The sequence below is a fragment of the Gossypium raimondii genome, chromosome 2 (assembly GCF_025698545.1).
Source record: "Gossypium raimondii isolate GPD5lz chromosome 2, ASM2569854v1, whole genome shotgun sequence".
NCBI classification, from domain to species: domain Eukaryota; kingdom Viridiplantae; phylum Streptophyta; class Magnoliopsida; order Malvales; family Malvaceae; genus Gossypium; species Gossypium raimondii.
Window position 1 is genome coordinate 44918176 of NC_068566.1, and position 16868 is coordinate 44935043.

General features: G+C 34.2%; 1 protein-coding gene and 1 long non-coding RNA gene across 2 annotated transcripts; one reads left to right on the top strand and one right to left on the bottom strand.

Annotated features, from left to right (window-relative positions):
- The first annotated feature begins 3823 nt into the window (after nucleotides 1-3823).
- On the top strand, nucleotides 3824-8055 carry LOC105789077 (subtilisin-like protease SBT3.18). The gene is made up of 10 exons (XM_012616302.2): nucleotides 3824-3953; nucleotides 4039-4130; nucleotides 4214-4311; nucleotides 4426-4581; nucleotides 4781-5451; nucleotides 5901-5968; nucleotides 6114-6356; nucleotides 6508-6622; nucleotides 6822-7035; nucleotides 7361-8055. Exons 1-10 carry the CDS (start codon nucleotides 3870-3872, stop codon nucleotides 7939-7941), a joined length of 2322 nt encoding a protein of 773 aa, XP_012471756.1. The 5' UTR covers nucleotides 3824-3869; the 3' UTR covers nucleotides 7942-8055.
- On the bottom strand, nucleotides 4708-7475 carry LOC128039259 (uncharacterized). Its single transcript, XR_008193762.1, has 3 exons — nucleotides 7341-7475; nucleotides 5019-7179; nucleotides 4708-4879 (listed from the first exon to the last, which is right to left on the bottom strand). It is a non-coding gene; the product is annotated as an uncharacterized LOC128039259 (long non-coding RNA).
- Nucleotides 8056-16868: the final 8813 nt, after the last annotated feature.

The window sequence follows — 16868 nt, forward strand, 5'->3', positions numbered from 1 at the left end:
CACTCAAATAAGTTCCTCAATAAACTGATAAGTACTCTCAATTTTGTGTACATAAACCTATACAAGTCTCTCAAATAAATAAATAAAATTTAGACTTGTTAACATATAAAGATTAATCACAATTAGTTTTAAACAACACCTAAAATAGCTAAATATAATATAATAATGACCAAAGTAAGATGGACTATTAGAAGATAAGTCGTCAAGTTTTGTCTTAATCCAACATCATTGATCCAATGAATTTGGTACAATCGATCTGATACAATCTCCAAGATATGTTTCTCAAAGTGAATTAATCTTCATTGATGGACTTAAATCATTTCACGATATTAGTATAGCCCAAAATTTATTTCAATAAATTGTCAATCTTGATTTCTCTGACGCGATAGTAATGGAAATAGACATTGCAACCAATTCGTATACTTCACTGTAACGAAAATTCTCATTTATACACTAAAAAATCCAAATACAATTGATTAAAACATAAACGCCGTGGGTGATTAAGCACGACATCAGTGTTGGATCCGAATGACAAAACAAATTAACCAAATCAATTGGGGATTTAGTATTTGCCCTTGGATAATCAATAATCTGCAACAGGTTAAACTACGACAAAACAGCTCTCCACATGTGGTATATATCAGATAAATTCCAACAGGTATGTGATGTTCTCTTACATATAACAAATGTATATATATATATATAAGAGATTGATTAGGCATGTGGGACTTTAGCAAGAACGTAAACTCTTGTTATAAACCAATTTTAAACTTCTTTTAGCAGAAAATGATGCCGCTTTTCCTATTAGAACCACTTCATCAGTAATCAACAAAGAGACGTATTATTTCAGATAAATATGCATGATAATTCTTCCCTTTCTGTTTTCATCATTTTGGCTCTCCTTTGTTTCTGAAATCCTGACAAGCCGAACAGTTAGATGTCACTGCTTCCATGACCAATTCCATCGGATCCCAGGTATGCATTTCAACCAGGATAATTGAATAAGTCATACGTTAGACTACTCTGCAATAGCTAATTAATACCTGGTATTTTATTTTCTAAGTGCCAAATTCATGCAATAAGCTAGGATTCATCTGTCAAGCCAAAAAAATTATACATTTAGTAAATAAGAAACATCTATTTGAGTTTGAAGGGTTGTATTTAGTTAAGAGGTCAAACTATATGTACATGAACACGAATCAAGATGGTGGAAATTGTGACTATATTGGCTGCCATTCTGTAGCCAACACCATTGAATCCATGTATTCATTTTAACCAAGATGGGAAATAAGGTGGTCATATCCTAGGCTAAAAAGAATAGAATTACTTTCAGACTGATAATCTTTCATACTTTCAGGAGTAAATGAGTGCAAATGTTTGGGCTGATAACAATTCAGCAAAAAATATGTACACTGGAAAAAAGATCTTTTGTCCGGGGAGTTGTATAGAAACTTTGAGCTTAAAGTACGCATGAATTTAGACAAAAGAAAAGAAGGTAAAAAAGTGAAAAGTTTAACAACACAAGCTATGCTACTATGATAATTCCCAAAGGAATTATAAACCTATTGTTGTTGCTAGTGAAAACAATGACTGCTTTACTTGAATCAACTACAATGTTGCATTAAGATGCAATTATGGGCTGCCATGAAAAAAACCAAAGTTATAGCAGTAAAAAAGGGAGCTCTGAGTGTTCATAAAGTGAAAACCTAAATGATGTGAAGTATGTACAGAAGATTAGACGTGCTTCGTAAGTTTAGGCTTTTGATCATATGAACTTCTGATTACTCAGCACGATTGGAACACAATTTAAGCGATACGTTTGCAAAAAATCTACCAAAGAAATGATTCAACGAGTGCATAATGTTTTTTTTTTTTTTCCCTTCTGTTGTAAATTAGTAGTTTTGTCAGCGATAACAACTTTTATCGACTCCGCCAATGCCTTTTAGGAGGGGTTGAGGCCCCTGCCACCCCCTGGCTCCGCCAATGCGTCTATCCTTACTTGTGAAGTTTTTTTTTATGTATGGAGCATTGAATTTATGAGACCTTTTCCTCCCTCTCAAGGTAATTTATACATTATTCTAGTGGTTGATTGTGTTTCAAAGTGCGCTGAAGCTAAGGCGACTAGAACTAACTATGTTAAAGTCGTAGATTTTGTCATCTTACATTGTTTTCAAGTTTGGTATCTTGAGAGCTTTGATAAGTGATTGAGCCACTCACTTTTGTAATAGGGCGAGCATTCATTTATTAATTAGAATTGTTAAATTCATAATTGTTTTATTGATTCTAATACTGGTAGCAAACAACCTAGTTGAATATAAGATAAATATGTATTCTATGTTGTGTGGGCATGCAATCTCACTTAAATAAACTCTGTTTGTGTGTATTTATTGGTTAGAATTAGGTCTCTCTCATTTTTAATGTTATCAGCAAGCTAAACCCTGAGCATAAATATTAAGGTTGCTTACTGATGAGGGAAATAATTTAAACGAGTTTCTTCTTGGTTATCAAATCAGTAAGAAGGGATTGATTGTTAAGTACAAAGTCAGTAATTATAACTAATTTATTAAGGAATACTGAAAAGTATATTTGCATCGATGATCAAACTTATGAATCAAATAGAGATTTTACTTTTGGCTAGAACTTCATCTCATTGATTTTTCTTAATTTTGCTTACCAACTTCTTTGCTAAGTTTTAGATTTAATTTTAATTTTAATTTTGATTTCCTAAAACCCCTCTTTCTATTTACTTTACTTGTTTTTATTTTAAAAGTTAAAGTTATTACTGATTTCTGTGGACGCTATCTGTTAAATTTGTATTTTTTTAGTATGATTTTATTTTTGTATGTCTCAACAACCACACAAGATGACATTCTCATTCTACAAATAGCTAGGTTAGGTTGACTCCATCTTTGAAGCTTTGCCCTCTTCATGTATAAGGGTATAATTGAAGCACATACAACATATAGATGATTATAGTTTAGTTGGATTATAAGGAAAGAATGAACTTCAAAGGAGCCTTAATTATTCTACTCAAAGAGAAGCATTTGGTACAAGCCTGAACATACCCGTTCTTGTAGATGTTCATTAACCTTACTAAAGCAGGCTATAACCTAAGGAAATTTCCGTTTCCAAGCATCACCAGGTTAGGGCACTATTCATGGTTCATAAAAAAGTGGCTCAAATGATGTAGAAAAGACCAAAAAAAGGACTATTACACTTCGAGGAAAAGAGAAAGAAATTGAAATAATGACAGTTCTGCAACATTAATGCTAGTCTCATAATTACATTGATTTCAATGATGCATAATAGCAACTAGGTTTGGGCACAGTTTCCGGGTACTTGTAGAATTAGTAGGAAAGCAGAAAGTTTTTCTAAGCTAATTTATAAATGAAACACATGCCTTCAAATGGTACGAGATAAATTGTAGTTATCTCAGTCGCTTAATCAACTATAAAGATAAAAAAGGTGAAGCTGATGCAAAGGTATTATTCTAGAGAATGATGAAGGGCACATGCATTGCCCTCTATGGTATTCATGGTATATGGTGGAGCTTTATGAAGGTAGTCTTTACTTTTAATTCTAACCTAAGATCATTGATGTATATAGGTGCAACACTAGACAAGTAGGAATATCAAAGTGGTGAGAGGACCATTGGGATTGTTAATTTCATCTTTGTCAACTAACTTTGAAGGGAAAATATAATGATGGATTAAAAGAGGTATGTCAGTGTTGTTGCAGCTTTGAAAGCCTTCAAGAACACGCACTATAACCATCGATCCTTTGGCCGGCCACCAATTTTTCAAAGTTATGTCAGCCTCTACTACACTATTTAACCCCAAACCAACATTATGGTTATTCAATAGGAGACAATGGTTACTTGTCATCTTCAATCCTTCTGGGTCCTATTCCTTGCAGTTTCACTTTATTTTGCTCACACAACATCCACATCTCATGTAATTTTATACCCAATAAAGTGCTTCTTCCACTTAAATGATCATCTCAATATCTGACTAATCTCATGTTATTTTATCCATGCAGGTTTACATAGTTTATTTAGGCATCAACCAATTCCATGACCCCATACTGACTTCCAAGTTTCATATTCAAGTCCTCTCTGATGTGTTTGCTAGGTTTTTGCTTTCAATACTCGTATATTTTATAGTAAACATGTCTTTAATCTACAAAATTCCTTCTCTAACTTAATTTCTTTCAGTGAAGAAGATGCCAAGCGGTCCATCCTCTATAGCTACAGCAATAGTTTCTCGGGGTTTTCAGCAAAGCTCAATTCATCTCAAGCAACCATATTGGCTAGTAATTAGCTAACTTTTCCATTTTATATATAATATATAAAGCTTGCTAGTTCCTGAATTAAATTTCTGATAAGTAAGAATTGTTGCAATGAAGAGAAGAAAATATTGCGTGCAGGGATGGACAAAGTAGTATCAGTCTTCAGGAGCAAGACACTAAAGTTGCACACAACAAGAAGCTGGGATTTTCTTGGCCTTACTCTGGATGAAACTAGAGTTACTCCAATGGAATTCACCAATGGTCAAGACGTAGTTGTTGGGATCTTTGATACAGGTATTCAACCAGCATATACATATTCCCTCGTTTATATATCAAGTTCAAATAAACTCTTTCCCTGCACTAGTTAGTAGCTTCCTTCTTTATACAAATGTAAACAGATTATTGTTGTATAAAAGGAAAGAAAGAGAAAAAGATACTGTAATATTCAATGGCATCCTGCCTTATATGTCTGTAATGTTTTTCAATCTTTAAGGCGTATGGCCAGAATCTGAAAGTTTCCAGGAAAAGCCTGGCATGAGACCAATTCCATCATCTTGGAAAGGAGTATGTGTTGAAGGAGAAAAGTTTGAGCCTGCAAAAGCATGTAACCGCAAATTAATTGGTGCACGTTACTATCTCAAAGGGTTTGAACAAGAGTATGGGCCTCTTAACATGAGCGGTAACCCTGAATATAGATCAGCAAGAGACTTTCTCGGTCATGGAACGCATACCGCTTCTACAGCAGCAGGGTCGATAGTGAAAAATGCTAGCTTCTTTGGAATTGGCCAAGGTACTGCTAGAGGTGGCGCACCTTGGGCAAGGGTTGCAGTGTACAAAATATGCTGGGGCATAAATGGTGTAGGGAGTTGTACAGAAGCTGATATCGTAGCAGCTTTTGATGATGCTTTGCATGACGGAGTTCATGTAATCTCAGCCTCATTTGGTGCAACGCCTCCTTTGTCCCCATTCTTCGCATCAAGTGCAGATATTGGCTCATTCCACGCAATGCAACTTGGTATTACTGTAGTGTTCTCTGCAGGGAATGATGGTCCAGAGCCATCTCTAGTCCAAAATGTTGCACCATGGTCCCTTTGCGTAGCTGCTTCAACTATTGATAGAAGTTTTCCAACTGAAATTGTCCTTGACAGAAACTTCACCATAATGGTAACTGATATGATCTTTCGCCAAAACCTACAATTCCTACAAATAAAAAATGAGTTTTATTAAAACACAGAGATTGTAGCACTAGCCAAAGCTAAACAAGCCAAGAAAAAAGTTCAATGCTTAACAAAATATAAACTATGAAAACACTAAAGTCAAACTTAGAGACAAAGTTCCCAAAGATGATCCATAATCCTGTAATAATGCCTTTGAGAGCAAAACCGCACAGGGGCACCAAAACACTCTAAAAAAGATAGTAAGCTCGTAAGATCAAATCAAATAAATTCTCAAGGAACAAAGGAATTATTTTAGACAAAAAAGAATCAAGATTAGGTTCCGTTACCATTTGAGGCATGCCATGAACATTAAATCACCAACTTGTGCCAAGCCGTTCCCTTTATCTACTATGTGCATATGGTATTACTTTTACTGATTTAATCTTAATTCCTTAGGGACAAAGCATAATCAGCAAAGAAATCAAAGGCAGACTGGCGGATGCAATCACTTATTTTGTTGATGGGTGATCTCTCTCTCTTACCTGAATCTGTCAGTGACATATATATATATATATGTTGTATGCAAAAGTACAAAGAGTTAATCATTTGAAGAAAATAATCAATTCAAACTCCCCTTGCATGAAATTGCTATATGTGTTCTATGTGCAGAGTGTGCAGCTTGGGGAACTGGAATAAAAAACTAGCTACTGGGAGAGTAGTCCTATGCTTTTACACTCCAGGACTAGTGTATGAAATAGCACAAGTAGCCGTTAAAACAGCAAAAGGATTGGGTTTGATCTTCGCCGAACCCTTTACCAAGCCAATTCCGGATGTTGACGATGATATCCCTACACTGCATGTTGACATTAACCAGGGGACTATAATAGGGAACTATCTGGCAGAATCCCTCAAGTACGCAAATTTATCTCAACCAAAGAACCGAAACTATGCACATCTTCTATTCTCCTTCCTTAACATATATATACAGTAAACATGTCTTACAATTATTTCTGTCATGATCATGCTGAAAGGGTTTCTAACATGAAATCTTTGTTGAATTCAGGCTACCTGTAGTTCAGATATCACCGAGTAAAACAATCATTGGAAAGTCACCTGCGCCAACCGTAGTGTATTTTTCTTCCAGAGGGCCAAGCTCAATATCACCTGACATTCTCAAGGTATGCACGACTTTCACATTTGAAAGCAAAAGGAATAAAAGGTTTCAATTGCAATGTTGTTGCTAAGTGTTTGATTGTTTTTAATTAATTTTACATTTGACATGAATGATTACTTTCAGTGGTAATGAAGAAGCAGGCCAGATGATGATTAGAATAATAACTGTTGGTTTTTTTCTTTCTGGTTTTTATGTAACTGCAGCCAGACATCACTGCTCCAGGAATCAACATATTAGCAGCATGGCCACCACAAACTCCTCCGACTTTGCAGCCGAGCGATGGCCGCCTTGTGCGATGGAATTTTCAGTCGGGAACATCGATGTCTTGTCCTCACGTTACAGGAGTGGGCGCTCTTCTCAAATCTGTCCATCCAGGGTGGTCGCCTGCTGCCACTAGATCTGCCATCATGACCACAGGTACCAAACAAATACGGCACAAATTTTTACTTTTTAGCAAGAAAACATGTTCTTCGTATCCACCATCACTGCCATGGTTTGAGCCCTTTATCACCATTTGGTCTTACTGATCCGAATGTGATGCAATTAACATCTTTCCATTTCCTGCAAGTATTTCACCGCTGTACATCTTCATTAATGCGTAAAATGCTCACAAGTCAACGGCAATGGCAGATAAGGGGATGAATATGATAAACGAACTTTTTATCATTATTATTTTTTCTTATGATGTAAGTTAAAAACAGAGAAATTTGGGGTACACTGACAATGATTTTGCCCTTCCCAGCTTATACAAGAGACGCAAGCCATGATAGCATCCTAGCTGGTGGATCAATGGCAGGTTCAACCCCTTTCGATATGGGTGCCGGCCACATAAACCCTTTAAAAGCAATGGACCCAGGGCTTATTTACGACATGAAAACCAGTGATTACATTCTCTTCCTCTGCAACATGGGATACACCCAAGAACGAATAGAGAGGATAGTTCTGCCCTCTCCCGGGGTCGATACCAACTGCAAGAACATGCATGGACCAAACGCAAACATAAATTACCCATCCATTAGCGTCCCGAATCTCCGATCCCCCATCACCATCAAAAGGACCGTGAGAAACGTGGGATGTGGGAAGAAAACTACAGTTTATTTCGGTGTCGCCAAGGAGCCTGATGGGGTGGAGGTGGTGATCTGGCCCAGGGTGCTGATTTTTTCGCCCTCCAAGCAAGAAATCTCGTATTACATCACTCTGAAGCCATTGAAAAAGTCAGAAGGAAGATACGATTTTGGAGAAATAGTTTGGTCGGATGGTTTCCACCATGTTAGAAGTCCAGTGGTCGTCCTTGTCAATAATTCAGATGATTTCACCATGTAACAAGAAGTCACTTTCAGCATTGCAAGTTTGAGCCCTTTCCAACTTTCCATATATTTGGCTTAATACGGTGATTGACAATAACTAGGCCGATTAATAAACGTTTTTCTTCTTTAATCCTCCTGCCTTGTTTGTTTCCCTTTTTCCCTTCAAAATATGTGCACTATAAGCTCAATAAATAAATATGTTTTTATAAATTAATGAAACATGTATATGAATTTACACCATTATAAAATTTGGGTGTCACTTAATTCACACGTTCTAGAAATACATAAAACAAAATTATACCTTGTTACTATTTTAATCACTTTTTTTTTTTTTTAATTTGGTCACCCAAAATAGTAAAGGTTCAAATTGGTCACTCCACCATTAAATAGTAACGGAAGATTATCAGTGCATTTTCATGTTAGTTAATCTAAAATTAGGGTAAACTACCCATCAATCCTTCTAAATAAGAGTTGTTCCTATTTTGGTCATTCCAAAATTTTTCGCATAAATACATTGTTAGTCTTTCGTTACCATTTAACGGTGGAGTGACTAATTTCATCAAAAAAAAATTTTGAATGATAAAACTAACAAAAAAAATTGAAGTGACCAAAATAGGAATAACCCCTATTTAAAGTGACTAACGGTATAATTAACCCAATTATGCATGGCATAGGATCCTAACATTAATGGACAACAAAGTTTTTATCCAAGTGAATATCTCGTTAAAACTTAATATAAAAGTCTTTAATACATATGATATGTTACTTCATTAAAATATTACCAAGAAAATCTAATTAGACAAAATCTCAATTAAAGAAAAAAAGAGTACAATGCATATATACTCCTCCTCATAATGACGTTTAAGATTTCTAAGTCTACTCATTCTAAAATTGTATTTTAGATTTTCAAATTATAACTTGAACAAATTCGTTGAACATTTATATTACAATTCTTGCATAAAGACAAATATTGGGAAATATGTTTCTTTTGATATCTTTTAATATATATATATATATATATATATATATATATTGTTAGGAAAAATTAATAATAAATATATATTTTATTTATTCATAAATTTCGTTAAAATTAAATAATTATAATGATAACTATAATAATAAATTTATTTATAAATTGCACACTTACTAATTAGGAATAGATTTGATAAATAGAAAACTAGAAGATTAAACATTTTACCCTTAAGGTGAAATTATCTGTCACTTGATGTACACGGTTTAGACCTGTCCATGGTTCGGGCGGGCCGGGCCTGAAAAATTTCGGCCCGACTCTTAGGCTCGGGCCTGGCCCGGCCCGAAATATGGGCCTGAAATTTTGCCCAGGCCCGGCCCAGAAAAAAATCATAAGTCCGAGCCCGGCCCGGCCCGATTTTTAATAAACAAAAAAAAATATTTTAAAAATAAAAAACAAAAAATAAAAATAATTTTAAAGTATTTTTAAATTAAAAAAATAAAAATAAAAAATATATATTTATTATATTCGGGTCGGGTCGGGCCGGGCCTGGGCTAAAAAAGTTGAGCACGAGCTCGGCTCATTTTTTAAACGGGCCTCATTTTTTTGCCCAAGCCCATATTTCGGGCCTATATTGTTACCCGAACCCTCCCATATTTCGGGCGGGCCGTCGGGCTGAGTCGGGCCGCCCGGCCCATGGACAGGTCTAACACGGTTTTGATATAATTACATTCAAGAGCTTTAACAACACCACCTCAAAGAATTACACGCCTCCTGAAGATCTATGAACTAATAATGAAACTTAATTTTCCTTTCCACAATAATAATCTTCAGCTAAAACAATTTAAAAATGGATATATAAATAGAGAAGATGAACCTCTATTTATCCTACTTGGTGGAACAGTTTTTTTTCTTAAACCAACATTGAATTTAAAAGCATTTAATAAAAATAAATTGAAATAAATTATATTTAAAAGAAAATGTAAGTTAACACTAATTAAACTTACATTAAATATTTTTCCTTAATTTCCTTTTATATTAAAAGAAGTAGTTTCTTTAATATATATTTTTAAAATAATCCAACAATCCCCACATATTTTAATAAAAATATTTAAGTACTTTTCAAATTTATACAAAATGTAGGTGACACTGATTTAAACCTACATTCGTGTTCAATAATCTCTGCTTTCAAAGCCAATAGTAAATTAAATCTTGAACTAAGGCTACTTTAGGAAAATAAAGTATTTGTTAAAATTAAGTGACCGAATCCTTATTTAAATAAAATACGGTGGTAAAATAAAATAAAAGTAAAATCCATATAGAACTACACTTCTTTTATTTTATTTTAGAATAAGGTTTTTTAAACCTTATTAAACTCAATCTATTTGATATTAATTAGAATAAGGTGTTTCAATCTTACTACACTCCTATTAGAATATGGTTTTACAAGCTTCTAAATAGACATAGTTTCCTCCACTTGTAATCATTTGAATTCGACATACTGAATTATCATCTCCTCTGCCCGTGATTTTTTCCCGAAAGGTTTCCACGTAAAATTTGCGTGTTCCTTATTTTTCTCTCTTTTTTCTTTGCGATACATTATCATTACTGACGTTCTATTTTTACAAATTGGTATCAGAGCTTACAGGTTGTTCATCTCGATCACGATAATGGCGTCTTTGAAGTATGAAATTTCGTTGTTGGATCGCAACACTAGATTTGCGTTGTGGTAGATTAAGATGCAAGCAGTTCTTGCGAAGATGGATCTGGAGGATGCCCTGCTAGGGATAGATAAGATGCCTTCGATATTAACGGATGAAGAGAAAAAGTGTAAGGATCGAAAGGCGTTAACACAATTATATCTGCATTTGTCTAACGAAATTTTGCAGGATGTGATAAAGGAGAAAATCGTTGCTAGATTATGGAAGAGGCTGGAACAAATATGTATGTCGAAAACTCTAACCAGCAAGCTGCATATGAAGTAACGTCTTTATACTCATCGTTTGGAGGAAGGTACGTCTGTGCACGAACACTTAACAGTGTTTAAAGAAATTCTCTCAAACTTGAAAGCCATAGAGGTTTAGTATGATAAGAAAGATCTAGGGTTGATTCTACTTTGTTCGTCGCCCCCGTCTTATTCAACCTTTAGAGACATAATTTTATATAGCCGCAAGTCTCTCACAATTGATGAAGTTTATGATTCTTTGACCTCATATGGTAAGATGAAGCATCTTGTAGTTAAACTCGACTCTTAAGGAGAGGGTCTCATTGTTTGTAGGAGACAAGATCGAAATGCTAATGATGATCGTAGAATGACACAGAAATGGAATCCTCGCGGTAAATCTAAGGGTAAATCAAAGTCTTCAAATAGAGGTAAAACTTGTAACTTTTACAAGAAGAAAGGGCACATTAAATTTGAATGTTATAAGCTACAAAATAATATCAAAAGGGAGGCTGCGAATCAAAAGGGAAAACAACTAGAAAATTTCGGTGAAGCTGATGTTGTAGAAGACTACAACGATGGTGAACTTCTAGTCACTTCTGTCAACAATTCTAAAGTGAGTGAGGAGTGAATCATTGATTCAGGCTGCACTTTCCACATGAGTCCTAATCGAGATTGGTTTACAACTTACAAAATAGTGTCTGAAGTTGTTGTTTTGATGAGAAATAATGATTTGTGTAAAATCACAAGTGTTGGAACAATTAAAGTTAAGATGTTTGATGAAGTTGTCAGAACACTTAGTGACATGCGACATGTTCTAGAATTCAAGAGAAATTTAATTTCGTTGAGTACTATTAATTCAAAAGGGTATAGATACACAGCTGAAAGTGGGGTTTTGAAGATTTTCAAAAGTTCCCTCGTTATGATGAGAGGGTAGAGAAAGACTACCAAGTTATATGTTCTGCAGGGTTCTACTGTTACTGGTGATGCAGTTGTCGCTTCCTCTTCCTTGTCAGATGATGATATTACTAAACTTTGGCATATGTTCCTAGGGCATATGAGTGAGAATGACATGGCAAAATTGAGCAAAAGAGGACTTCTTGATAGGCAATGAATTTGTAAACTAAAGTTCTATGAGCACTGCGTTTTTGGAAAGCAAAAGAGAGTTCAATTTACCAAAGGAATCCATAACACGAAGGGAACATTGGAGTATATTCATTCTGATCTGTGGGGGCCATCCAGAGTGCCTTCGAAAGGTGGAGCTAATTATATGCTAACTTTTATTGATAATTTTTCCAGAAAAATTTGGGCGTTCTTCGTGAAGCAGAAGAGCGATGTGTTTTCCGCATTTAAGTCTTCGAAAACTATGATTGAAAAACACACGGAAAAATAAATAAAATACCTCCGCACAGACAATTGCTTAGAGTTATGTTCTGATGAGTTTAATAAACTGTGCAAGTTAGAAGGGATTGTGAGACACTTGACAGTTGTCATACTCTACAGCAAAACAGCATTGCAGAACGAATGACCAGAACGATCATGGAGAAGATTCGATGTATGTTGTCAAATGCCAACTTACCAAAGTCGTTTTGGGCTGAAGCAGCCTCTACTGCATGTTTTTTTATCAACCGATCTCCATTCGTTGCCATTGAGAAAAAGACTCTACAAGAGGTATGGTCTAGTAATCTTATTGACCATTAAAATTTAAAGATCTTTGGGTGTCCTGCATATACTCATGTTGATAATGGAAAATTGGAACCGAGATCTATTAAATATGTTTTTCTTGGTCATAAAACTGGTATAAATGGGTATAAGTTATGGTGTCCTAAAAATAGAAAATTTATGATTAGCAGAGATATTGTTTTTGATGAAACTATTATGCTACCTAATTTATCTCTTAAAGACTCTTCCAATAAAGAAAATCAAAAGCAGGTGGAGCATCAGATTAATCCAGAATCTACAATAGAGCCGACTCCTCAAGCCAGTACAAAAATTTAGAATAGAGTTGCTTTTAATAGATCTTTTTAATCTACAATGGAACCGAGATCTATTTAATAGATCTTTGGGTGTCCTGCGTATGCTCATGTTGATAATGGAAAATTGGAACCGAGATCTATTAAATATGTTTTTCTTGGTCATAAAGCTGGTGTAAAGGGGTATAAGTTATGGTGTCCTAAAAATAGAAAAGTTATGATTAGCGGAGATATTGTTTTTGATGAAATTATTATGCTACCTAACTTATCTCTTAAAGACTCTTCCAATAAAGAAAATCAAAAGTAGGTGGAGCATCAGATTAATCCAGAATCTACAATAGAGCAGACTCCTCAAGCCAGTACAAAAATTTAGAATAGAGTTGCTTCTTCACCACAATACTCTATCACCAAAAACAGAACTAGAAGAGAAATTAAACTTCCAAAGAAGTATGCCAAGGCTGATCTAGTTGCTTATGCTTTAAATGTGGCTAAAGATATAGATGCAAACCAAGATCCATCTAATTATTCTGAGGCAGTTAGTTGTGAAGACTCAGAAAAGTGGATGTTTGCTATGCAATAGGAGATGGAATCACTTCACAAAAATAGAACATGAGATCTTGTGAAACTTCCTAAAGGTAAAAAGGTTGTTCGTTGTAAATGGGTGTTTAAAAAGAAAGAAGGGACTCTAGGAGTTGAAGAACCCAGATGTAAAGCAAGACTTGTTGTAAAGGGTTACAATCAAATTCCAGGAGTGGACTTTACAGATATGTTCTCCCCAGTTGTGAAGCATAGTTCGATTCGAGCTTTGCTTGGTATTGTAGCCATGAATGATCTAGAGCTTGAGAAGTTAGATGTAAAAACTGTATTTTTGCATAGAGAACTTGAGGAGGATATTTACATGCAACAACCAGAGGGTTTTACAGTCTAAGAAAAAAAGGACTATGTTTGCTTGCTGAAAAAGTCACTTTACGGTTTGAAATAGTCACTAAGACAGTGGTACAAGAGGTTTGATTCCTTTATGACTTCTCATGATTTTAAAAGAAGTAGTTTTGGCAGTTGTGTTTACTTTAAAAAAATAGTGATGGTTTGGTTCTTTTGTATATCTACTCCTTTATGTTGATGACATGTTGATAGCAGTAAAAAATCAATGGGAGATAAGAAAGGTCAAAACCCAACTAAATGAAAATTTTGAGATGAAAGATTTGGGACCAGTAAATAAGATATTTGGTATGGAGATTCTCAGAGATAGAAAAGTAAGTAAATTGTACCTAAGTCAGAAGGGATACATTGAGAAAGTTCTTTGCATGTTCAATATGTAGAGTGTTAAACTTGTTAGTACTCCTTTAGCAGCCCATTTTAGATTTTCATCGGCTTTGTCTCCACAATCAGATGATGAGATTGAGTACATGTCACATGTTCCATACTCTAGTGCAGTGGGGATCTCTCATATATGCTATGGTTTGTTCACATCTAAATTTATCATATGCAGTCAGTGCTGTTAGCAGATAAATAGAGATTCTCGGTAAATAACATTAAAAAGTAGTTCAGTGGATTTTAAGATACTTACGAGGTACTATTGATGTTTTCTTACAGTTTAGAAGAACTAGAGATAGAGTTATTGGGTATGTTGATGCTAATTTTCCTAGAGACCCTGATAGAAAAATATCTCTCACAGGTTATGTCTTTACAATCGGAGATTGTGAAATAAGTTGAAAAGTCACTTTGCAAACTACAGTCGCTTTGTCTACCACTGAAGCTGAGTACATGGCGATTACTGAGGCTTGTAAAGAAGCTATTTAGTTGAAGAGACTCTTTAGTGAACTCAATGAAGACCTTCGAATCAATACAGTATTTTGTGACAGTCAGAGCGCCATCTTCCTTACAAAAGATCAAATTTTCATGAGAGAACAAAACACATTGATGTTCGATATCATTTTGTTCGTGATATTATTGCTCGTGGTGATATTGTTGTAAGCAAAATTAGTACTCATGAAAATCCTGCAGATATGATGACTAATTCACTTTCTATAACCAAGTTTGAGCATTGCTTAGACTTGGTTGGTGTTTATTGTTGAAGTTAAACCCTTAAAGGGTTTTATGGAAGAGGTGGAGAACTTGTTCATTGAGAGTTTGCGATGAAGAACTTGTTCATTGAAAATTCGTGTCAAGGTGGAGATTGTTAGAATTAAGTGACCTGAATACTTTTTTAAATAAAATACAGTGATAAAATAAAATAAAAGTAAAATCCATATAAAACTACACTTCTTTTATTTTATTTTAGAATAAGATTTTTTAAACCTTATTAAACTCCATCTATTTGATATTGATTAGAATAAGGTGTTTCAATTTTACTACACTCCTATTAGAATATGGTTTTACAAGCCCATAAATAGACATAGTCTACTCCTCTTGTAATCATTCGAATTCGACATAGTAAATTATCTTCTCCTCTACCCATGATTTTTTCCCGAAAGGGTTTCCACGTAAAATCTGTGTGTCCTTTATTTTTCTCTCTCTTTTTTTGCGATACATTGTCATTACTGACGTTTTATTTTTACAATATTGTATCATACACTAATTTTCTATTTTCATCAACCCTCATATGAATGAAAATCTTTTTACCAGTAATAAGACTCAAAGATTTGTAAAGAGAAAATTGTATTGGAAGAATACTAGAACAAGAGAAATAGCTTTTGGCTTTGAACTTTCCTTAGTGAAATATAATTTGATTTACTCGGTTAATTAGTGAATTTGATGTCTTGAACTATTTAGCCTTTTCGTGTAAACGAAGACAATAATTATCATATAGCTTTTGCTTTGAAATTCTATTGTTCTCAAGATTGTGCTCATTTTGGCCCTAAACACCTCCTAGTTTCATGAATGTTTTAGAGAATTTAATCTTTTAGGAATTCTCAAAGAAACGGTCACACTTCTCATTCATATATCTGATTTCTCATTAAGAGTATTCTTCTTATACCCCACTTGGAAACCAAGCCATAAGAATCATTAAGAGTACAACTCATCTTTATTACTTTGTAGTTAGAACTTTTATTTTTCACCATAGGAGTAGACAAGAAATAATAATAACTTCCAAGTGCTACTAAAAGTGCAATATGACTTAGTTTTCCCTTTAAATTTAGATTTTGAGATCTCCAGTTAATTAGGTAAAGTTACCATTATAAAACTTTTTTATTTCTTTTAAAGGTTTTTTTACGTCTATCCCCCTTAATGAATTATACATGGCCTCTCTTGTTAAACTTTTCGTTAACGGATTTGCAATGCTTTCCTTTGATTTTACATAATCAATCGAAATTACTCCATTTGAGAGCAAGTGTTTAATAGTGTTATATATGTGACGAATATGTCTAGACTTACCATTGTATATGCTACTTTGAGCCCTTCCATGCTTTCTTTTTTTAACCATTGGGTTATTTCCTCATTTTTGAAATAATTTTGCAATATTTATTTTAAAATCAAGGCGTGTCACGTACTAGTGTTTGTTGCAAATTTTGTAAAATAATAAAAATGGTGCGACAAATGGGATATGAACTTGGTTTCAAGGAACATTTCGCTAACACTTAACCAACAAACCAATAGCTCATTTATCTCCTAAAAATGCACAGATAATCTCAAGAATTAGGGCATGACCATTCTCTCTCGATTCATAAACTCTAACCCCCAATTTTTGGGATGTGACAATATCATTCAATTTTTGTTGCCCCATATACAACATAGAAAAAGAATCATGCAAGTTCTTATTTTTTTGTTGCCCCTATTTTCAAAGTTTTTAAATTTTTTCATATTTTTCTATTTTGTTCCAAATTAGTCTCTAATTGTTTCTAAATTATTTTTAAGGTCCTATAAGGTCGATTTAAGGCCTATAAGTGTATATATATGCTATGTTTAATGTGTAGATTGTATATTGGTATTTAAATTAATATTTGAATAGTTTTATGATGTCATTTGATTGAAGACAGGTTAAGGGTGTTACATTATATGTTTTGGTACTTAAAGGTAACAATGTTAATTTTATAGTGTTTAATTTGGGGTTTAGAGTT

Excerpts from the sequence above, each read along its gene's own strand:
- LOC105789077 (XM_012616302.2), top strand. The coding sequence starts at position 3,870 with ATGGTTACTTGTCATCTTCAATCCTTCTGGGTCCTATTCCTTGCAGTT. Across the intron at positions 4,131-4,213 it reads CTCTCTGATGTGTTTGCTAG|TGAAGAAGATGCCAAGCGGT; the intron begins GTTTTTGCTTTC and ends AATTTCTTTCAG. Across the intron at positions 5,452-5,900 it reads ACAGAAACTTCACCATAATG|GGACAAAGCATAATCAGCAA; the intron begins GTAACTGATATG and ends TTAATTCCTTAG.